Genomic DNA, 25,536 nt, shown 5'->3' on the forward strand with positions numbered 1-25,536 from the left:
ATGGACAGTTATATAATCTAATTTCTCTTCTATTAAACTAGCATTTACATTTCATGCAGACTTCCATAGCTTAAGCCTGGAGATTTTAGTTAGACTAAAGCATTAAGGTCCTCTTGAGAATCTGCTGCCTTCATGGGAGAAAAATAACAGAGACTACTACTATTTTATTTCTACCTAAGGATACCAGCAGAAAATAAATTATGCATCAAAAGCCTTGATAATAGCATCATACCAATGCACCCATGTGCCACTGATAAGAAATCCCTTTGTGGACTCCACACTGAAGTCTCTGCCAACTTATAGCCTAAGTGACAACTGTTTCTCACATCCAGCCTATCCTTCACTATGACTTGGAGAATTCAGCAACACTTCTCAGCTAGCCATTGAAGAAATAAGGTTTTTGGTAGGAAAATTCTGATGGGTCTGAAAATACTCTGTGGTCATGTCCAAAGGATTATGGCTCAATGTTCAATAACAAGTGGTATCACTCAGGGGCCCGTAGTGGGACCAGTGTTATTTCGTGTCTTCATTACTGACATAGCAGTGTTGCCTGCATCCTCAGCCGGTTTGCTGATGGCAGCAAGCTGGATGGTGCTGTTGGTGGTCTTGAAGGATGAGATGCCACCCAGAGGGACCTTGGCAGGCTCAAGCAGTGGCCTCATGTGAACCACGTGAACTTCAAAAAGGCCACATGCAAGATCTTGTACCTGGCTCGGAGCAATCCATGTCACTTCAGGCTGGGGGATGAATGGCTGGAAAGGAGCCCTGCTGAGAAGAATTTGGAGATCATGGTGGATGGAAACTCAGCATGAGTCAACAAAGTGCACTTGCAGACCAGAAAGCCAATTATACCCTTGGATGCATCACAAAAAGTGTAGACAGCAGGTCAAGGGAAGTGATTCTACCCCTCTACTCTGCTTTCATGATACTCCACTTGGAGGGCCATGAGAATATTTGGAGGGCTGAGAGACTTGGAGCTATTTAAACTTTATTTTAGCCTTTCCGTTTATAAAGGGGGCGTTTTACCATGGTCCGTGGGGAGAGGGCAAAGGGTAAGAGTTGTAAATTGAAAGAGCATAGATCTAGATCGAACATAAGGAAGACATTATTTACAATGAGGGTGGTGAGGCACTTGAACAGGTTGCCAAGACCAACTGTGGGTGCCCCATAGCTGAAAGTGTTCAAGGACAGGCTAGATGAAATTTGAGAAACCTGGCCTAGTGAAAGATGTTCCTGCCCACAGCAGGGAGGTTGAACCAGAAGAGGTTTAAAGTCCCTCCAAACAAAACCTTCTTGATTCCCTGAAATATTTTATGCATTGCTTATTCTGTCTAGAGAAAGGTGTGTGCCCTAACCACTGTGTAGATGGAGGAAGGCTGGGGACAGCAGCCTCTACCCACAATTTCCCACCTGATTTTCTGCAGAATAGCATGGACAGGTGTCTTCTGAGACGCTTAACAGCCTGGGCTCTCCAGGTAAGACAAGGAGTCTTGTACAGTGCAGGGATCCCAGAAGGTTTCCATGCCTTGAACTCAGTGTTGCAAAGATAAGGCTCCTGACTGTCTTTCTCTCTGGATCAAGCCAGAGGCTCCTATTTATGCTTTCAGGTGCTAGTGATCAGGTGCTTTGGACATCCTGTTCCAACTCCTTCATCAGTCCCTTTGGATGATTACTGCAACTCAAGATGATCAAAATAAGAATCCTCCAGCTCATGAGCATCATAATTGCTTTGGTTATCAGGGAACACACATTTAAGTCTATCACTTGGTGCCAGGCTAATAGCCAACACTTCCAGTACCAAGATTGGCAATTAGCCTGGTGGCTAGATGGGTTCACATGAGCATAACACTGTTAATTAAACAGCAGCTGTGTAAATCAAGATACCAAAAGCAATTTGTTGGAATAAATATTTTATTAACATGCCCATCAATGACGCAAAATAAGCGGCTTTAATTGATTCATTTACAAAAATATTCACATAGTGGCAGCTGTAACTCTGTTTAAGGATGTGGAAACAAGTCTCCTCTGTCAAAGGGTATATTCCCACTTTATCACTTCTTGTTGGTGGTTCTGTAGATATCAGTCACCCAACTAAAACTACTTGTCTGTTAGTTAGAAGCCAAGCATTGCTGACCCCTCGAGCGGTAATACCTGACAATTGATGCTAAAGGGCTCTTTTTTCTCCTTGTTGTTTTTTCTTTCAGCAAAATGTATTCTGGCTTTTAACTACAGAAAGATATTGTTGGATTATGGAGGGCTATGGTTAATCACCTCATCTTTTTCTTCCTATTGAAAAGACCACAAAATTGAAAGAGAGCACATATACACGATTTTTTATTTCTCCTGGTATTAATAACTAAACAGATGGGGGAAATGGTGTGTTTTAAACAAATATACATCATAAACACAACAGCTAGCAGTGATTTCTAATGCTGAGGAATACAAAGAAATATATTTCTGAGAAGTAGAGAAAGGCTGCTGATTTTGCAAGAAGGTCACAGATTAGCCAGTGTGTTTCAAACATTGAAGAGAGTGGGAAAAGAATACGGAGAAGGTCTACTAAAAGAGCAGGATATAAACTCTTAGGACTGCTAGAACTCAGGCTTGTCATGACCCACATTTTTTGGAAGACTTTTTTGAGCACTTTTTCCTATTGCTTTCTCTGTGTCAGGTCATTTATTATTTGTTAGAGTGGAAGCCTTGCTGTGCTTTATCCACTTGTCCAACATCTTAGACATATGAGAAATCTGCTGGAAGCACTTACAGAGATATGTTTTATATAATATGCATGGATATAGAGCCTACATGTACATATAAAGAAGGAAATGCGTTTATAAAAATAAAGTTAATTTAATACAAAATAGTACTAATAAGAAAAAATAAATACCTGATGGCAAAAGAGTAAATTCTAATATTCTAATTCTAATATTTGATCTTCCTTCAGAAAAACTTAACCCACAGCCTGTACCACAATTCATTCCTATCATGTTCATTATTTGTTCAGCAGTTTTAATCTTCAAAATATTTTAGTCGTGTTTAAGAAAAAGAAACAAATCCAAGTGACTTATGCAGTCAAATTGCACAACACAAATGGTGATCAGGAAACATCGTAAATAAACAGGTGACATCCTGTTATGAAAAATCACCTGTGTTCTCATTTTTCCATGGTCCTAATGCAATATTGTTTTAAATTATATGTAACCTTCAGGTGGCACAAACACTGCATCTCAGGTATGATTTGTCTTTTGATCTCTTTGTCGACTTTGTATTGTTTTAGTTATCATGCCTGAAAGGTGGTCTAAACGTGAAGTTTAAGGAAAAAATGTGCTTAATCTGTCAAGGAGTCTGTAAGCCACTGCTGGCCCCGGATGGGCTGGCAGCTGATCCATAAGATCCCATTGTCATTAACAGCAGAAGCTGGACTGCTCCTAACCACCCAACAACTCTCAGCAGGTAAAGTGAGCCCTGCAGTGTCTGTGGGTTCCATCCTGCTGCAGCCCCCACAGCACCAGGCACTTGGGGATGGGCAGCTCCGGCATGGATCCATCCCAGCCTCCTCCAGAGCTGGATTGTGTTTAGCTGGCTCAGAGCATCAGTGCAACAAAGTGCTGCTCACCAGAGAGACTGTGGCAATACCATGCAGCAAACTGGACACCAAAAAGCAGTCAGGAAAGCTGCTGATACTGTATCTGCTCAGAATTAGAGAAAAGTTGGATTGAAGTCACTTTGTGAAAACAGCAGTGAGGTGAATGCCCTGGAGAGGAAGCTGTGACAGGACTGTGCCACAGCGCTTTGACAGCCCTCATTCATGAGTAGCTCAGCTTCAGCATACTGTAGCTTAATTCTCCATGGGAAGATTAATCCCTTGGAGATGGATTAAACTGCAGTGAACTAGGGCCACTTTATTTCTGAATGGGAAAGGCCACACAGGGATTTAATGTACTTTATCTTATGTGCATTGATTTCACAGCTTTAGTTAATTCATCTTAACTTCCCTGAATTCCCTTGTGTGGACAAGCTTTTTGTCTGCAGAGAGGTTTTTGGAGCTGCTTGTAAAGCTCCTCGTGCAGCCCAACCAGAAAGCAGGTTGGAATGATTTTTCTGCTTCTGAAGGAGCTTATACCTGTCTAGATACTATTAAATTGCCTCTTTCTCAGATGGTTGATCCGTGACATCCTTAGAATAACTATTTTAATTAGATTTTTTGAATGGACCAGAGAAAAAGGAGTGTTCTTAAAACTAATCTCTGGGTTATTTTTGAAATCTCTCATGAAGAGTCTTTTCAAGGCTTTCAGATGGCATGAATTGTGCCCAGCTGCACAAACAATATCTTCTCAAGATTGGACATGTCTGGTTGTGCAGTTTTATAGATTTTCTTGCCCAGCGGGATTTTCTTCGTCTTTGGTCATGATCCTAAGAAAACATTTTGTCTATATGGATAAGGAGAGAGTGAGTTTCTATTTCTTGATCCTAAAGATCTCAATCCCTTCCTCTTGGTGGCACAAGTAACACAGATGTCTGTTAAGGAGGATGCTGTCATGGGTGCTGCTATTAAAATAATGGCATGGTTTGACTGTTGTTGTTCTTTGGGGAAATGTTGTTGTTCATTTCCTGCATAGTTAACATGAATTACATCAAATAAGGTGTTTCCTGATGTCAATGACAATTGACCTATCAATTTAAAATTTTTGCCTAACAGTTCTTCACTGGGACACTTTATGTAGTACCAAAAGACATCCCTTGTGGATTCCATAGAAGTGTTACTATGACTTAATTCAGTAGCAGTCAATAAATATTTTGGCCTTTTAGTAAGCATATGAGGTGCATAGAGGCTGACGTTCATGTGGGAAAAGCCATGTGAGAACAGAGGTATTGAAGAACAAACGGAACTAAATAACAGCTGACCATCAGGGTATAGATGTTTTCCACCAATATTACTCAATAGTAGTATTCATCGATACTGATCCCAGTGAGACTAGGAAAATATTTTGAACTATAAAATGCATATTTATATATAAAATATAAGTTATTCAATATGAGCAAAAGAGAGGAAAACAATTTCGCTGTTTGTGACCCTTTGCACTGAAATCTGTAAATTCAGGAAATAGAGGTAAATATCTTTTTAAAATTTAGCTGTGATACCTGTATTTATCATTGTAGTAACAGCTTCATAAGTGTTCAATGTGTTCTAATGATGGCTTTTCCTCTTTTTTCACACAGCTGATTGGATTTGTGTATGCCTGTTACGTGATCAGTATTTTCATGGAGGAGGAGGACAGCTGTAAGTACTGATACACACCTCACCATCCCTGGAGCCAAGGTATCTGAGCTGAAACAGTCTTGCATTAAACTACCAAGGCAAAGAGCAAAGTTTGAAAAATGGCAGAATCTGGCATTCATGTACACAACCAATTATGCTTAAAAACATGCTTATTTAGGTACTAACAACTTATCAAGGTGGGATTGCAATTTCTGAACTCCTTCATAGAGATTTGTGAACATCTTACATGAGCCAGTCACAGAGATGAAAATTATGTGATCCATGTTGCATACATATAGATATGTATGCCTTTATGGATGTACATTTATATGTGAATCAAAGCTCCTGAACCCTCTTAATCTGTTTTTCCAAATGACATCTTTATCAGCAGTAAAATTAACGGAGAGGACAAACCAAGCCATTTACAGTGTGCAGTATCACTCTGATCAATAATTAGGTAAACCTGATCTATGCTTACAGGCACCTAGACCATGTATTTAAAATGCTGACCCCATATTCTTGACTTGCTTTTGTCAATGAAACCCTTATACACATACTCATGTTGTTCCAAAAGTTTGAAAATGTGCACACCTTAAGGAAGTATTTCTCAAAAAGGCATTAAGAGAGTATTGGAAAAATCTGAATATGCTGAACATTTTGGTAGGATGCTGTGTGAAAAGTGTTTGTGAGAATTCTCTGAGGATGTCACCATACCCACATGACTGGGATGGCCATTGGTAAAAGCAGTAGAGAGAATGGAAAAATATTGGATGAGCAGAGGAGTGAATACAAGAACAAATTAAAAAAGGAACAACATGTGATCATTTAAATTCCTTCTTATTTATGAGGAGGTAAACAGTAAAATAGCTCTCTCTAGAGGAAAAAAAAAACTAATGTCAATAGCATTTTATGATTATAGCATAAATAACATGAAACTAAATGTTTATTTAGAAATTTTTATTCATAAATCTTTACATAGTTGTTCTGTTTTTTCACAGAATAGGTCTAGTGGGTGAATATCATAGGAGAAATTAATTTAGTTTGTAGGAAGGTATTTGATAATACCTGGAAAATCTTATTGAAAACATAATTCAAGTAATTCATGTCTGTGATGGAAAAGCAGATTGTTTCATTGAAAACAGTGTGAGGGACTATAAACAAAATATTTTTCTATTGCTACAAATGGTACAATGTTCAGTTCCCCATCATAATGCAACAGACATTAGTATCAAATTTATTTTAACACTTTAAATTACAGGTTTTTATTAGGAAGAAAATATATCAAAGAGATCCTCAGATAAAATTGAGTGGTAAGGCATAAACATGGTGTGCACATATTGTACTGTGGAAAGACAAAAGGAGCCTGAATAAAGATGGATGCTGTAAAGGAGAAATATGAACACTTGGAGAAGAAACATAAATAAAATGTAGGGCTCGAGGAGAAAAGGCCCAGAAAATGCTTCCTAGGAGAGCTGGAAACTGCCAGTTAGGGAGGAGCTGGTAACACGGGGCATCAGCAGATGGCACAGCAGCGCAATGGCTGTGTGGTTTGGGATGCATAAACACAGCCTCTGCTCGGTGAAACCAGACACTGCTCCTGTCCCTATGGCTGTGATGAGTCAGGGCAGTAGCCAACTTTCATAGGGATAGCTGGAAACTGTATGAGACAGTTACTAAATTCCTGGAGCATGGGGCTACATCAGGTGTTAGGGGAGGCCTGCAGGCTGATGAGGAAGACACAAACTGCAGTGCCTTTGGAGGATAATTGTGCATGCACATCCACACCCACATGCCAGCACAGATGGATCAGTTCCTGGGAAGACAGACTCGTCCATTTTTTACAAAAATATGTTATATTACTGTTGGCTTTGCTTAGCCCTTTATAGTGTCCCTCACACACCCTGTTTTAGGCATGTGTGAAAGACAAAACTCCCAGGAAAGAATACATGTTCATGGAAACTGCAGTCATGTGCTACAGACCATATGTGACTTACACACTGAGGCCTCATGAGAGGGTTTTTTCCAAGTTAATGGCCCTGTTCTCTTTGAAAACATGTCTAGTTCAGAAGAGATAGGGGCTGCTTCATTTTCCTCTGATGGTGAACCCACCTAATTGTCTTTTGAGGGTTTTGAGCCGTATGATACAGATGGAAATTTAAATCACTGAGAATTGGAAGTTTGAATCACTGAGAATGGAGAACAGGTAACATATTTATCAACCAATAAAACACATCAAGTGCTAAGGTGAGCCAGTATGTAGAACTAACCCATTCCCATTCTCATCAACTGACTCAGGTGTCTCCATTTAATTTCTACTTGTCTTTCAGAACTGTCAATGACAATTTGTTCTATTGTTACAAGTGGAAATCACCTCACTTGTCTTGGAAAATATGGTGTAATGTCCTTTGTTAGGAATGGACAAATTTCCCATTTCACTTGTATCTTTACATTTGATCTCCTGTACTCTTGTGTGAATAGGTTTTCTTTGTTGGCAGAGAATGGCCTGGGGCAGGGGCCAGAGCAGTGCACAAAGGACAGGAAAAGAGGAGCAAAGAAGTGGAATAGATGCAGCTAGGAGATTTTACAACCATTGGAAAGAAGTAATTTCTCACTTGCTACTTTTTTATTGCCTTCTAAGATTCTGAATTGGATAAAAAGCAAATAAGCAGTCCTTTAATATCTCACTTTGTGTCTTAGTGCCCATTTGTGTTTTAGAGCCCTCTGTGTTTATAGATAAATACATTATAGACAAGTGTTAACCTCTTCATAAGAATCTCACAAATATGTTTTGAATAAAGAAATGTCTGTTTAAGGCATAGTAAGAAAGTTGTTTGGTTGATAATTAGCTGAGAAGAACAGGACTTATTCTGGAGAAATTCAAATTGCTAACCTGCTGTGTAATGAACAGAAAATTATTCTAGATTCTTCAAAACATATTGAAAGTAGACTGCTTATATTAGGAAAAAAGTCCAAAAACCTGCAACTAAGACAAATTTTATGCATTTAAATATGATGCAGCAGATCTTTCTCTTAGGTAGATGCAGCTATTCCATCATATTTTAAGCAGTAGTTTGCACAGAACAAATCCTCAGCCATCTGACTGTCAAAGCCTCCCTAATTAAATATACTCTGCAATATTTAGTGCATTGAGTTAACCCCAGTTCTTGGTCTAAAACCCATCAAGAAGACTTAAAAATTAATAATAGCTGCCTGTTTAGCCTCTAAGCAGTGCTTAAATGGATTTGGAGCCTGACATTTCAGCTGATGGACACTTTTCTGAACAGTAATAATGCTTGAGGAAACATTTATTTCCAGCTATTGCTCACCCTACCTACATTTCATACTGCAGTTAACTTTTACTTAGAAGGAAGATGGTAGCAGGTCAAAAGGAATGAAAAAAAAGGGACATGTAAAAGGCATACTACGGTAGTGAGGTTATTACCTTCCATCATTCATCCTAATGAAAAAGTCTATTTATATCTCTTCCCTTCATTTTTTCATTTCTCTCTTTGTAGATCTATCAATCTCTATAAGCCCTTTTGAAGGAGTAGAATGTGTGAAATCTGTAATCATAAAAGCCTGTCACTATCCTGTTTGTGAATCATTTTCTCCTAAAAATGAACCCAGAGACTGATTTCTGCCTTGTCAGAGTTACTCTTTTAATTCAGTGGAGTCTGGAGTGTAGGCAAAATACATTGCTAAAATCATGATTAAACTTCTAAATAGTTTCTGGACTTCTTTGAGAAACTGTTAGCACTACTACTGCTAAATGCTAGTTCATAAATGTGACACTGACACGTGTCAGAAGTGATAGTTCTGTACTGTACTGGATTTTGTGGAGTGGAAACTGATTTGTAAACAAATTGCATAAAGAAATAACAGTGAAGTCAGAGGGGAAGGTTTGACACAAAACTACAGTTGTGATTTCAGCATTTTTGTACAAATGAGGCTGAAATGCCAAAAGGCCAGTCCAATGAAACTTAAACCTCTTTTGTGCATGGGCAAAAATAAAGGAAAGGGCTTCCATTTACCATGAAGATTTATCCCCTAAATGAAAACACAAGAAAAAAATTAATAAACAATAAAAAGGATTCTTTTTTTGTCTGTCCTCTATGCTAGTTGTGTTCACAGCTCAGCTGTACTTTCAGAACAGAGAAGAAGATGAATTTGTTTTTACAAATTACAAGTTTCCCCATACTGTGGTGCCAATATGAACCTCCATATGCTATCATTAGAAAGATATTAAGTAAAGCACGATACATTATTACTTCCTCTGAAAAACTACTGCATTGCCTTATCTGACATATGGCATTGCATTCATACACACCATTGAGCATCTGTTCTCAGTAATCAAACAAGAGAAAAAGAATTTTATATCACATTTAGTTTAATATTTATAGTCACACGATATGTCCAGCAATGATAAATTTCCTATAAATATGCTATTTTTTGCAAAGTGAATGAAAAACTAGCTAGCAATGGCTAATATTAAAAATATCTAATTACCTTTATCTATAAGTATCCAAGTTTGCTTAACTAAAGAGTTTATGGGAACCTACTACTATCTTTACATTAATTGCAATTGTACATGCAGTTGAATCAATTTAAATTCTGAGAAAAGAGTTTTTGTCATAAAATGTTTAATATCAAGGACCGCCAGGAAGGAGAATTCTGCACTACTCTTCTGTTGGGCAATATGAGAATCAAACATCCCCAGTCAAAAACTGTCCTAAATTGTCTCCTTGAAAATGAGGACTTAACAAAACTTGTCAAAGAGCAGCACAGGTCATTGCTGAGCTTTAGCACTCACCACTGTCACCTTTAAACCATAATGACCTGAAACAAAATGTGTTGTTCCTGACCAGTGGATGAGTGTGCTTGACACAGATGTTTAAAATGATAATAAGTTTTACGGCTTGGCAGAGAAACAGCACTATAAGCTGCCACATTAACAGCATTCTCTTGACTTTAGTGTTTCTGGAAAATGGGAGTGATTACCAGAATTTTTTGAAGACTTTAAAGCCATTTGGATCTTTCTTTTCATCTGGACAAGAAACCCAAAACCCCAGAATTTTGATTCACCTATTTTGGAAAAACAACACGATCAGGTATTTTTGCCAGGTATACATATTGCTAGGCATGGAACAGTAGTGGGCTCATAACCAGATGTATTTTGTAGTTCAACTGCCTGTCCTCAAGGTGGTCTGTGACATCTGGAAAGCCAGGGAGCCCAGCCAATGCCACAGGTGGTTCCCACTGCTCCTTGCACTGAGGTACTGCCCACATTTCAGCATGGCTCATTCCCTGCTAGCAGCCTCTGTGATCATTGTGCAGATGCCTGCCCTGAACTGAAGGAGAGGTTGTGGTGTGACCAGAAATCTCACCAGGCATATCCAGGGGGCTTCCTCAGTTCAGCTGTGGCCCAGGACAGCCCCACCAGACATTTAATGGAGACAAATGTCAGGTTGCAGTTTCTGTAGACTCTAGACGTCTGTCCAGCTAGAGTTTGTTGATTCGATGCAGACTCATCTGTTTACTATCCTACTTATACCTGACTCCACTTCCTCCTGTAGTGGAAATATAAAGAATAAAACTCTGTCCTAACAAGACTTTATGGTTTAACGACATTGTTTGGTCCTACAGTCCTATTGATGTTCTCTTTATTCATCATTAGCCTTAGTGTGTGAATTACCTGAAAATGCATGCTCATTCCCACACTAAACTAACCCAATGAATTCTGAAGCATTCAATAAAGGAAGAAATACTGCAGGGATGTTACACTATTTAAATTACCTCTTCATACTATTTCAATTTATTTTTGTTTCTTTTTTCCTTTTTTTTACATTCAGTTATCATACATTGCCTGAGAAAGCATGTATTTGAGTTCCTATGGCAACATATGCATAGATATAAGGCGCACAACCAAGGGTAAAATCATTGAGGTGGTGTAAAATAAAAGCAATTAAACAATATAAATACAAATACTAGAAAAAAAAATCTTGATTCTAAATAGGCTATTGGCAAAAAATTGCAGCAAAGACATGATCCCCCTTCTTCTTTTCTGCTTAAAAACCATGGATGAGTAATCTCTCACAGGAAAGCAAATCTAAAAAAAATACTCATGCAACTGTCTGCTTTTACATTCCCCTAGCAAAATGTACAAAATGGTCTTCATTTCCAGTCGTATTCTCCATTGACTGTTGCAGAACACTGTTCTAAGAGATTGTCTTTAAATAATAGATGGTGCAAAGTGTACAGAAAGAGGAGTCTTAACTGTGGAATATTTCTAGCAGCAGCAGAAGTTACCTGCTTGAAAGCATCACGTTTCATGTGCGATCCACCATGTAAGGCTTGTCCAGAGAGAGTGCAGACAAAATATGAGGAAATGGCATCATCTAAATGAAGTGTAGGCTAATTCCAGTTTTTCATTGGTGGAACATAGTTTACTCTAAGGTGTGACTCAAATAACTTGAGGAAATCCCCCTTGAGTTTCTAAACCACTCCAACAAAATATTTTGGTCTATCTTCAGTAAAGAATTAATTTCCTAATGTTGGGTTGCTTGAACAGGTATGGAGATAATAATCAATACACCTGCATGCAAGCCAGCAGCTCATTGATTTTTCATTAAGAAAGGGGATAAATCACTCAAATAGTAAGAGTACCTCCAGTGCACTCCCACAATTCCTCCCTTAAGTACAAGTCAGAAATTTCTTCCTGAAATTCAGTAGAAAAGAATCACCTCAATCACTTTAGCAAACATAATATTATTGGATATTCTCTAGAATATTGGCAGGTCACAGCAGTCATGATTAAGTCACAGTACAGTTTTGAAATGTTCTTTTATAAGGAAAGAAATTCCAAGTGCCCAGAGCCAGCTGAATCTGGCACTACAGACAGCTCAGTGGGTGAGGCATATTCTCCTCTGCTTCATACATTGAAATGATACTTGGTAATTTTGGTCAAGATGGAGTTCTCCAATAACTTTTTTTTTTTTTTGTAAAAAGTTGAGGAAGAGTTCAGGAGAGTAAAATTTAATATTTTTTATAGTTTTTAAAGATCTCTATTTTACCAATGAATTGTATGAGCTTTTAGCTGCCAAAAGGTGCAGAGCTGCAATCGCTAGCTTCCATCTGCAGTTCTGGATTCTGACTGTAGAGATATACACATATATTATATGTAGTCATTAAAATGAGATTTCAGGAGCACAGGTAAAGTATTTAGAAATATCTGTAAGGAAAGCAAAATAGATTTTATGTACTATGTTTAGAAAGTACTAACACAGTTTTCTGAACAGATATATGTGTCAGAATGATATTATATCATCATGAGACAATTTTACCTGTTTTGATAAATATGTACATGTATATATATATATGTGTGTAGGTGGGTATGTATATCCATATGGATGGATATGTAGTTGAATATATACATATTTTGGTCCAAACACAGATATGTACAGATTCTCCTTAACTTTGAATTGATTTCTAGACTGATAGGTAGAGAGTAGTTTGCTATTACCTGATCAATTTCTGTTTTTCAAATACAATTAATGTTAAGCATTTCCACCATTGATTCAGAACATTCAGACTAGATATATGAAATAATTTTTTACAATGAGGATGGTAAAATACTGGAAGAGGTTGTGCAGAGAATTTCCAGGTACCTCATCACTGGAAACAAAACTGAAGGCCATCCGCCTGATCTAGATGAAGATGTTCCTGCTCAGTGCAGGGGGATTGGACTACATGGCCTTTAAAGATTTCTTCTAAACCAAATTATGCTGAGATTCAGGGATTCTATGAATATTATATGCCATACCACATATAAAATATTATATATATATTTATTTATTCATATATATATATGTATACACATACACATATTTGTGCAACTGTGTACAAATTCAACAAAGGCAAATGCCAGGTCCTGCACCTGAGGAAGAGTAACCACTTGCACCAGCACAGGCTGAGGGCTGACCTGCTGGAAAGCAGCTCTGCAGAGAAGGACCTGGGGGTCCTGGTGGACAGCATCTGTCCCTGAGCCAGCAGTGCCCTGGTGGCCAAGAGGCGAAAGGTGTCCTGGGCTGCATTAGGAAGGACATTGCCTACAGGTTGAGGGAGGTGATCAGGCCTTTTCAGTCTGGAGAAGAGATGAATGAGAGGAGAACTTATCAATGCATACAGATATCTCAAGGGTGGGTGGAGAGATCTCAAGAGGATGGGGCCAGACTCTTGTTGGTGGTCCCCAGTAACAGGACATGGGGTAGTGGGTACAAACTCAAACACAGGCAGCTCCATCTGAGTATGAGGGGGAAAAAAGCCTTTATTTAAGGGAGGCAGGGCACTGGAACAGGCTGCCCAGAGAGGCCGTGGAGTCTCTTTCTGCAGCTATTCACCGATAGCAACCTGCTGTAGGTGAACCTGCTTTAGCAGGGAGTTTGGACTTCACAATCTTCAGAGGTCACTTCCAACCCCAAGAAGTCTGTGATTTTGTGATACAAGAGAATTATCTTTAAGTAGGAATGTACTTATAACCATGCAATTTTCTTTAAACTGGAGATCATACATTCCCTTAAGATTTTTTTGTTTACTACTCTAATAAATAGTATTCTTATTAAAATGGAATAATAATTCTGATTTTAGGGGTTATATCATTTAATGAGAAGTCCTGAATAATTCTTAGAATCCATGCATTGCTTCCTTACTCCCAAATATTCAGTATGCCTTTTTTTTTTTAACTGGCTCATTTGATTCTAGTTTCTACCAACCTAACTTAATATTGATTTTGTTTTAATCTCCACCTTCCACCTCCTTGGCCTTTCTGTTGAAATTAAATCTGTCTTTAAATGGATGCTATCCCAACCCCCAGTTGCCAGCACCTTAGCCTTTTCACTTAAATTGCATCTATTGTTAAATCAATCTTACTCCAGCATCCAGCGTTGCTCTCTTGAGCTTTCCACTCAACATCACATACAGGCCTAAGTGGTGCCCATTCCTGTCTGTACCTTTCATCCAGCTGCTCCATTAAAATGAAACCTCTTTACAAATCCATTTTCCAGTTCCAGTAGCAATCCTCTTACTTCTTCATTTCCGAATGGCAGCAGCCTTGTGTCTGTTTCAGTTTGTGGAGCTTAAAAAGAAACTTTTCAGACTCCCGCACTTCTGTGTAAACACCATCTCTCCCAAATCTTAATTGTCATGCAGATAGGTTATCCTAATTTTGCGGTCTGAGCTTAAGTAACACCCATTTCCTTGTTAGTGCTGCCTGAGAGGTAATTTCCCAGTCAGCAAATCATGTCTAAGAGCTTTGTCTGGAAATAACTGCTGCCTTGGTGTGGGAAGCGTCAGCCGGGAGCAAATGATGTGCCCCCATGATGAAAGGGAGTGCTGAGCCGAGGGGGGCACAGGATTACTCAGGCTCTACACTGGGCTGTAAACTGTCATTATATACTGATAAGGAGTCTGGGAATTCAGTGAGCAATGAGCAGTTAGGACAGCTGTTCATTGAGACAACTATACCCACAGCTTTCCTGACATGATGCATAACTCAACCTGTTTGACACACCCGACAGACTTGCAGATGAATTAGCAGTTTTAGTGATAGTAAAAAATTTAAAATCATAGAAAATTTGGGGAGTTAGAAAGAAAGTTAGGCTTGGTAAACCCTGGGAAATGTTAAGGGTAAGCCCTGAGAAATGTTAGGCCTTGTGTTTGCTAGATCATATGAAACTGTACCTGTGTAATCAGTATGTGATAAATGATATGACTGTTCAATGTGATGATTATTTAGTAATTAGATATAATTATTGTTTAGTCATAAGAAGAATCATAAGAAACTATATTAGGGATTTGAGGGGGATCATGAGAAACCATTAAGGCTGTTGAAATCAACGTATACAATAGAACAATGTAAGTTTAATAATTAATATGTAAGTTAAATAACGATAGAATATAAAACATGTTCAGCTTGAAACCATGTCAGCGTCAGATTTGGGTCTGTGTCCCCTGACACCCAGAGCTCTTTAATAAAAGCACCTGCCTATAATCATTTTGTGATTATGTGTTCCTGAATGCTAACATAGGTGGTCGGAGTTCTCAGTGCCGTTTCTTTATGCTCATGCCTGGCCTGCAAGAGAGATGGTGAGGCTTCTTCTCAGAAAAAAAGAAAAGTCCTCCCTTCTTCTTTACAGATAGTAGCCTCAAAAGTAAAACAGATCCATACAGACGACCTGAGTTGAGACTGCCACCGATTGTTCCTGAAGATAAGGTTTGTTCACAATTTTAGTAGTGCTAAGCTTTGAAATACAGCAGTAGAAAAACCAGAGTTGCTAGTTTCTTGTTTTAAGGGACTACCCATGACAAAAATCATACTATATGGGTCCCTTTTTATCTAATGGGTTCCAATGTATGTAATCATACATTATAGCGTTAGAGAATATTCAAGCTATCTAGAAAAGTGGGCATTATAAATTTAAAAAGAGATGGCTAACCAGCAGTCAGTGAAGTACATTGAACCAAGCCCTGAATTTCAGGTCATAGTCAGGTAAATTTTGAAGATAATTTTATTTGGTAATGGATACTTTCTCAAAATGTGGCAAAATTGAAAAAAATTGGATAAGAATTAACTAACACTTTATACATCTTGGAAAATCTCAGGTCTGAATCTCATAAATCTAAAGGCAAGCAGCATTTTCCACCAAGAAAAATTGTCAGTTTTGTTTGGAAGAGAAAGAGATAAACAATGATTACTGACAAGATCTAAGCAAGAGAAATACCCTTGAAAATAAAGTATCACAAGAATTTCTTAGAAGAACCACAGTCAAAGAGCAAGAGAAAGGAGAAATTATTAAGTCAGTTAGTCAAAGCATGGTGCAGATTAACACCAAGGTTGTAGGTTCGATTCCTGTATGGGCCATTCACTTAAGAGCTGGACCCAATTATTCAAGATTTATAGCGAGAGGTGTTGTCTTAATAAATCAGGAGATATAGCTGTTATGGTTTTCCAGCTGGGCCAGTTGGTCAAATAAAATATATTACCTGCTCCTAGAAAAGCTGTTTTTCAAAAAGGCTACATTATATTTATTACATTTAGTCTGTATTGCTGATGTGCTTTATTAACTCTGTATCATAACAGGTCTTTCTCTTACTAGCGCTCTGTGATTTGGGTCATAATTGGACTCACTTCAAACTTCATTTGACATTCTTTTGCCTTGAATCAGCAAATATACGGTTGGTTTTTCTAACAGGAACTTAATCTCAGTCCATCTGTGTTTTTTCTCAATATCACAGACTAGATACAGCAAAATTGTGGCATGTGACTCTTCACCAATTATATGATGGCTCTTATTCCTTGGCATTGATTTCTACTCATTCTCTTTTCCTCCTTAATAATGAAAATCTGTTGTTTTGGAGGACTGAAATTTTAGAGTTACAAGGTTTTCTGAAAAGTGCATTTTTACTTTATCTTTCTTCAGGGAGAGTTTTTTTATGATTGAGGGCAGTATTGCATTATCTTTCTTTTTCGTTAGCAAATTGATTCACTGGTGGCTTCAAAGTGAGTGTTAACCCTGTTACAGACTCTACTGCAGACATTCATCTTTCCCCTAATATGAAATGATGCCACTTTCTAACAATGAGAAAACCATTTTCCTAGCCATCATGTTTGCTGCCACATGTGATATTTCTTTTTTCACTCCATCATATATGAGAAGAGCACTGGTTATTGTAAGCTCCCATTTTATGGTACTCTACCTTCTCAGCTCTATTTTCAAAGCTGAAAAAGTGGTCATTTTATGTTTTGGGGTGTTTAAGAGCTAATCTGAGTTGGTAACAGAGATGGTAATACCAAAAGCAATATTAAGAGATGAGAAAGTTGACTTGAATGTGAAGATAGAGCAGGAAAAAAAGCAATAAGAATATGAGGAGCAATAGATTTCCTCATTTGCAGAGAAACACTCACAGAGAAAAATAGGTACTCATGGATGCACTTGGATGAGATTAAGTAGCAAACTTAGCAGATATATCCACAGTGGCTCTAAAATGCTCTGTGGCCATACATTCTGGGGTGGAATGAGGGTACCATAGAAGAACTTGATAGTGCATTCACTGGGGCTGGAAAAGGCTCACCTGATACTGGATAAACAAAAGGTTATTTTGCTGGCTTCCTCATTTTGAAAAATTAAAAGCAAGAAGAAACAGAAGACTAAAGCTTGTTGATTTGTACTCATTCACAGAGCTAAAAATTAAAAGGAAGATATTGAAAATCTGGAGATCACTGAAGGGATTTATCCACTTCCATTTGCAATCTGTAGACTTTCATTCAGAGAAGGCACAGTAGGACCACAGGCTTCTGCTGGGAGGGATGTTCTGCTGGGATGAGAGGAGGGCTCCATCAGTGCTGGAGGAAACACTGTCTGCTTAGCAGAGAGAAAAAGGTAGCTTGGATCTAAAGACACTAAAACCCTGGGACGTTTGTGGTAGAAAATTTGGGTTTTGCCACCTCAAGGATTGAAACAGACCACCCCTAAGGGAGGTGTAGCTGTGAGTGCAGTGTAGATGCAGGGTGGGGAATGCATGCAATGCCCCACCCAGAGGAGCAAATGTCGTGTGGTGAAGCAGGATTTCTACTCAGAATGTCACTCATTGTCTGTCACAGACAGGTAGAGAAATTATAAAAGAAAGGCCTCATAAAATTAGGCCTCAGTCTCCTAGATTAATAGCTGGCCTGTCACTTCTAAGTGCAGCTGAGTAGTTTGCAAGTTCCCATGTGAAAACTGTCTGGGGAATGAGAGTTTGTTAACACAACAATCTATTCCCAGGGTGAAAAATGAGTGCACCTGTATAAACAATAAGCTCTGTCTCATGAGAATCAGTAGAGAAAATATGTAGACTAACTAAAAATACAGAAGTTTGATAGATATGCAAAATACCATGTACTGACCAATGAACTAAGTGTGAATGTATTGTCAACCAATAAGATCCATAAGATCTTATGGCACAATGCCTTCTGATAATTCTATAAAATATGACCTATACAATAAAAATGGGGGTTCTCCTGCATGAAAAAAATGGAGTCATGGCTGTTTTATTACAACAGTAGTCATGAGGGCAAAGGCAGGATGATAAATGAAAAGGAGGATGAGGAAATGGGAATGGCCTCATCTGAAATGGAAAAACATGTTAAATAGTGATTGTTAAATAGTGTTAATGGGTTTGATGTCACAAAGTGCAAAATAGCAGCAGGTCAGTATTCTTGAAAAAGCTGACAACTGACCTCTCAGGCTACTGGAAGTACAAGTTTTAGCATCTGTAGCCAGGTCAAGATATCAAGTCTTTTGAAGTAACGATGGTAGCTCTGTACCTGGATCCCAGCAAAGGCAGCTACTAATAAAGGAAGGGGTGGGGTAGAAGGAGACGTCCTTGATGGCAGCAAAAGACATTAACTGGCAGGCATGTTAAGCAGATTTTAAAGCAAATAAAAAACAGTTATAAGGGAAAGAAAAATTGCAACATGGGCTCAGTGTGACAGAGCTTTATTCAGCCAGACCTTTGAAGTGGATGTGCATGATTCCCTTTATAGAAAACTTCCAAAAAATACCACAACACAAAATCATAAAAGGCAGAATTAATTGCATTATAAACTGGCATGCTTTTAAAATGGGAAAACTCAAAGTTACTGCATCATACAGAACAGAAATGAAAGGCTTATAGCATTTCCTTCATTGTTTTCTATGTCTGTGTGGTTGGAGGACCATTTGAGTCTCAGCCAAGTCTCTGGCTTCTTGATTTGCAGGTGTTCTGCTTGGCCTGCCAAGTTCTTTCCATCTTCTCTTAAGGCCTTTCTGGTTTGCTGCTCCCCACTGCAGTCTCTGCTTGAGGAGCAGGTTGGCAGCTCCTTCCCTCTCTGGCTTGCACCCTGTGCTGTGCCATGAACACAGACATTCTCCTGAAGGTCCTTGGTTCACTCCACTTTTTATGAGACAAACATACAAACATATGAAGCAAATATCATGTCATAGAGAGTGATAGTAGCAAGGTTCAGAAGCAGCCTTTCATCCCTAGGAAGGTGAGAAGCTGGTGAAGGTGAGAAGGTGAAGGGAAAATCCAGAATCACTCAGTGATGAGAAGAATCCCTCCAGTCCTGTAACCTACTTTTTGAAAATAAAATTAATGTTCTGTCGTGAATGGATGATGTGAACTTTCTTCAGTACATAGAAATCCTTTCCTCCAAATGTCACATGTTCAAATATGTCATGTATTTGGTCTTGCAAATACTTTTCTCTAGGAATTTTATCTTTAATTATTCATTAGGGTTGAACAGGTTCAGCATTAATTTTAAAAACAGGGAACATTCATTTCTCACACTAAAATATCAGTGGCTTGTAGTTAAGGTTAGAAAAAGCAGCTGTGGTGTTCTTGGGTGTATAATAATGAAGCAGGTATAAATATTTCAGTGTTGCCTCAAAAATAAATAATTGGATCATACTGACAAATAACTGAACCCAAAAGAAATTCTATGGATACAAAGAAAGACAGGTCAGGAACAGAGCCCTGTGGGACTCAACTGGTAGGAAAAAAAAAACAACTAACAACTTGAAAGAACAAAACAACTAACCCGCAACCTAGCAATGAACTGTAAGTGGAACAGATCAATTCAAATCAGTCTGAGATCTGCACTGAACATGTTCGAAAGAATGCTGTAGTTTATGGCCTTAAACTCAGCAGTAATATAAAGGCACACTAATACATAGCGTGGATTCCTGAATTGAAATACCAAAAAAAGATCAAAGCATAACTTCAAAAAGCAGATTCAGAGTTGTGTCTCTTTTGAAGTCAACTTGGACACATTTATTGTGAAGATCACGTGTCTGAAGGTGTGATTGAAGCTGTACCAGCATTCTGTACAATAGCCTTGGGAATATTTGAGTTGCCATTTCAGTGGATAGATTGGATGGATTAGTGGATAGAACTCAATGGCTTGTTTCTCTCCCAGTATTGTGTGAGTGTAATTGATAGATGTAGTTTCTGGGCATTTTATTCATGTCTTTTATGCATGTCATATTTTTCCTTTGCAGGTTGAATTTGTACATAGGCAGTGTAGTAACTTAAAGAAGAATCACAGAACATTCTGCACCAAAAGGGACTAGATCAGAAGGGGTACCAGAAAGGGAAAAATAATTAATTAGTGAAGACTAATTTTTACCAATTTTACATCTCTGATTTTCTCACTGTATAAAAAATTATCTAGAAAGTTTTAATTAGAATTGTTTACAATTTACTTTGATCATATGCAGAAAGAAAGCTACTCTTCATTGTATTTGAAATCTCAGGCTAGCACTAGCAATAACACCTTTAAATACAAGCCTCAGGGAAAAAAAAACCCAATAACAACAACAACAAAAACAAAACAGCTTTATCTGTTTGAAATGTTTTTAAATACAACTTCCATGTATTACATTTCTCACGGGGCTGTTAGCATTTTCATTAAAATGAGCAACAGAAAAATATAGAGACCTATAAAGGAAGAAAATGTATCATCAGACATACTTAGTTTGAATTGCATTGCTGAAACATAAGTCACAGCCAGCTGTGCCGAGATGTATGGGATGGTTGATGCCCAAGCTGATAAGTATTTAGAGAGAGTACAGTATAACATTTTAAAGCAGAATGGAAAACTACTCATCAACTTAAAACTTTGAATGTGGATTGGCACATAGCACCGTATCAGGAAAAATTATTGTTTTCTAAAGACTAAAGGAAACTATTTATACATACCTGCAGTGTAAAGTGTATATGTGTATATATATATTTTTGATACTGAATTAGTGATAATAATAAACTCGTAGTAAATGCTACTTGATAGTAAATATTTTCCTACATGCCTTATGAGTGATAACCATACTTTTCTAGGGACTTTTACCAAGTAGTGGCCAGGAGTCCTTAATGACATGAAAGTGACTGAAAAATACTTCCATTTAGGGGAAAAACTTAGCAAAACACCATAATCAGGCCGCCTTCCACTTGGTTTCAGTAATGGGATGGTGTGGCTGTAAGTATCTTTCAAAGGCATGGCACAGAGAAGATTTTTGGAAGATACTTTCAGATTTGGAATGACTGGGGAGGTCTGGGTTTAAAGGTTTGAGCAATTTTCACTTCCTAATATTGTGGATCTTCTTCATACTTCCCTTGTCTTACTGGGCAGTCATATTCCTGGAGAATAAATGATATTGATATCTTGGATGTCACATCACTGGTAAAATGAGGAGAGAGTTCAGCAGCAAAGACCATAGATAAAATTTCCATGCCAGTGCTCTTTCTAAGGCAGCTTCTGAGAGGATCCTTCTTTCAGTGCCACCCTGTAGAGAAGTGTGGTACTTACATGTTACAAGGTAGAGAAGTTTTTTAAAATTATGATCTATCCCACTGATGGAGACTAAGAAGAAAATCTGGTGCAAGTATCTTAATAATTACCGTGGAACATTGAAATATTCCCCTTCTAGCTTCCAGTAATAAAAACTTAAGTAAAAGGTTGTCTCTTAGTAATTTTCTACCACTTTGTCCTGTTTTAACCTGACTACCAGCTGCCAGTACTTTATAGAGACAGAGGAGCAATCAGAGTGCCACAAAGGATTACTGATGTCTCTTTTCACTTTCTTAATTGTCCTGCACACATTTTCCCTCCTTTAGTCCTCTACATAAGTGAGAAGCTGTTCCTGCAATCCTGTGATGGAATCTGTGATTATTCTGCTACATGGCTTGAGACTTAGGTGCTCAGGCTTGGTATGAAGAGGGGAAAATGGGTGGTATTGGCTCTAGACAGATAGCTGGGTCAGTTTGGCTTGTGCAGTGAAGGGTGTAAGGGCAGTGGATCTCTTGAGGAGAAAAGGCAATTGAAAAAGCAGTTTTTTCAGGAAAAAACATGCTTGTCTGGAAAGTTTATGTAAGCTACCAGTGCAAACATTGGAAAGTCCAAAGTTTGGACTTCATGCATGTAGCACTGACTTATCATCAATCCTGCAGTTTTGCTTCCTGTTCCTAATTGATTTTTGTTCCTTTTTCTGCTAGTTACACCCTCCTCAGTTGCATGCCTTTTCTTAATGAATGTAATTTCTTTGATATATTGTCATTCAATAAAAAATCTCAGTACAAGGAAAATACCTCAGTTCAAAACATTATTTGGAACCCCAGAGGTTAAGAAAATCTTCTTTCCATTAAAATCCAAGTTTGAGCACCTGCTAGTCTGCCTCTCTCTTGGAAAGGGGACAGCTGAAGGTGCCAACTATTCGAGCCATCAGCTTTGGGTCTTACTCCCATTTATAAAATGGCAAGGCAAGCATAAATAGAATATAAGATGTTCCAGGTTAAGAGACTGCAGGATCTCCTAAGAACTGTGCTATTGCCATATGGCTGCTTGGTTCCTACCCTGCACCTCCAGACATGCTTAGAATTTTCCAACTTTGAAATAAGAAATTAGTAATATACCAATGAGCTGACAAGCTCTGGCAGCTGTATGCACAGGGCCTGCCAGCAGGTCAATGGGATATTGCCAGAGAAGCTGAATTCCAGATGAGAGGGTGGAAAAGGAGAAAGGATTGGGTTTTTTTTCTGAGCTCTGATTCTTTTACACTAACTTCAAAGGAAAGCAAATTTTAACTTGCATATGGGTGAATGCACTGGATAAATAGTAGTAAGGCAACCCAAAATGTCATCTGTCAGAAAAGAATAACTCTCAAAATTACTGATGACAGTGGATACACTTTCTTCAGCCAGCAGCATCCTGCCCTTTTCTCACTCAGGCAGATTATGACAGCCATGGCTCTGATATGGCCCGTGAATGAATGAACATCATTTTAATGGACTGCCTGCGGTGGACAGCCAGCACAGATTTGCACTTCCAAGCACAGCAGGTAGTGAACTCTAAAGGAACATTTCACACTGGCCATTAAGCATCCAGCATGACCACAAAACTGAGGTGACACAAGGAGAGAGCAATTCCCTGGGCATAGGGATCATGTTTTGCAGCCAGCTGCAGATAAAATAACCAGCTTCTGCTGTAACCTGCTATTATCTGTGGGATGCTAAAAAATCCTCTCCCTAGGATTTTAAGTTTCTCTCTGTATGATTGTAGTTAATGACTGGACTGCATGGGGTGTTTGTTATTTAGTGACTGAATATCCCTACTGCTGGCAAGTTGTGGTTGTTGGTTTGGTTTTTTTTAAGTTTAAAGCATAGTACTCTAGAACTGTATAAAACACATTTTTTTAATTGAACTTTCTTCCAGGCTTATGTAACTTTCTGAAGCTATTTAATGTAGTCCTGTGAATCTATGGCAGAAATTATCCATAATCCATTAACCAGGCAGAAATAAACAAAACCAATTATTTTATATCATTCCTAAACCAATGTTTTTTCCTCTTGGAAAACCTACATAAATGTTGCTGTTATTTACTGTTGTCCAATTAAATAGAGGTTTGTATGCATCCAAAAGTTCATTCAATGTAAAGTTTTAAGATATTTGATGCCTGCTTACACTGAAATGTACATAATAATGTCTGTGCCTCCAATGAAAGTAAAAATTAAATTTTCTATGTTTCATGGCCACTTGTGGTCTTAGTCCTAGAAGACTATTAACTATAAGGGATGAAAATACCAGGTAAAATCAGAATTAATTTTTAAAACCAGAAGTAACTTATAATTCAGATAATTGATGATGAATCTTCATATTAAAGAACTGTAAGACATAAAATAGAGTGCATAATGAAAAATGGCATATTCCATTGCCTTGTGTGGTGGAACAGCTTTTTGCCTTGAGAATGAGCTTCACATAAATTTTAAGGTCAACTTGAGCTTTAATACTGCATAAGATATCTTGGATTGCAAAACAGAAAGCCTCAGCTAAACAGGCTTGAGCAGCTCATCTCAGCAATTGCTGGATGGTACTATTAAATGTATTCTCCTTGTCAGAACAAAGACACGTCTGTGTTGTCAATCATTATTACATCTCAACTTTATTTGTTGCTCAAGAAGATTTGTTGGTAGAAAGGCTAGTTACTTTAAATTCTCTCCCTGCTTACAATTGCAGATAATGCTTGTGATTGCTGAGAGGAATGATGTGAGGTTCTGAAGTGGTGAATTGCCTCAAAAACATTATTTTAGCTCCTTGTGTTAACATGTGCTCAATTAAAAAAAAAAAAAAACCCAAAAACCCCAATCAAACACACACAAAAAAAAAACCACTGTGGACATGATTTCTTCTAAAAAAAATTTTTAGTAAATGTGTAGTATATTAGGCGTCTAACATTTAGCTCTGAGGTTCCCAGCAAATGAAGGAGATTGATCTGTTAAAGCATGTCCAGAGGAGGGACGCCAAGTAGATTAGAGGGATGGAGCACCTCTCCTATAAGGAAAGGCTGAGAGAACTGGGATTTTTCAGCCTGGAGAAGAGATGGCTTCCGGGTGACCTAACTGTGGCCTTCCAGTACCTGGAGGGAGCCTAAAAGAAAGATGGAGAGGGACCTTTTACGAGAGCATGTACTGACAGGATGAGGAGGAATGGCTTCAAACTGAAAGAGAGTAGGTTTAGATTAGATCTTTAGAAGAAATTCTTTATTGTGAAACTGAGGAGACACTGAAGCAGGTTGCCCAGAGAAGTTGGATGCCCCATCCCTGGAAGTGTTCAAGGCCAGGTTGGATGAGTAGCCTGCTCTAGTGAAAGGTATCCCTGTCTGTGGCAGAGGAGTTGGAACTAGATGATCTTTAAGGTATTTTCCAACCCAAACCATTCTGTGATTCTGTGGTTTAAAAATCAACTTTTACAACAGTTCATCTGCAGCTATTTCCTCTGTAAGGATTTGAGCCCACTAGTGCTGAAGTTAATTTTGATGCATGTTACAGCATATAGTGACAACATTCTGAAGGAGAGCTGTGACATCAAAGAAATACAGTAGAAAGAGGAGGTGCAGATAGGCTGGGGCAGGCACTCAGGCTGGGCAAGCTCTTCAGTACATTATGTCCTGCTCAGACAGTTTTAAGAGAGCAGTCTTGGGGAAGCAGTCATGCTGTATGATTGAAGTTCAGTTCAGTATGATCAAGTTCAGTTTTCAGCCATTTCTGGACTCAGGAGGAAAAGCAAACTGAAATCAACAGGAGCATTTCCACAGATTTCAGTGGGTATTTCATTAGTCTGTCAATCTCTAAGCTTCATTTTCCCATCACCTCACCTTGGATAAGCACTCTGTTGGTCTACCTAGTGCACATATTGACTGGGAAAGGACTGC

General features: G+C 38.4%; 1 protein-coding gene across 3 annotated transcripts in view; it reads left to right on the plus strand.

Moving 5' to 3' along the window:
- Window positions 1-25,536, plus strand: part of NKAIN3 (sodium/potassium transporting ATPase interacting 3) — a 338,372-nt gene that overhangs the window by 306,996 nt on the left and 5,840 nt on the right. For 2 of the 3 annotated variants that reach the window (XM_030967318.1, XM_030967325.1), the window contains exon 5: window positions 5,221-5,281. In XM_030967318.1, coding sequence (XP_030823178.1) covers window positions 5,221-5,281 — 61 coding nt within the window. Of the gene's footprint in view, window positions 1-5,220; window positions 5,321-25,536 lie in introns of all 3 variants that reach the window. The other variant, XM_030967335.1, reaches the window with a different exon arrangement.

Source organism: Camarhynchus parvulus, chromosome 2 (assembly GCF_901933205.1).
Source record: "Camarhynchus parvulus chromosome 2, STF_HiC, whole genome shotgun sequence".
Lineage (NCBI taxonomy): Eukaryota > Metazoa > Chordata > Aves > Passeriformes > Thraupidae > Camarhynchus > Camarhynchus parvulus.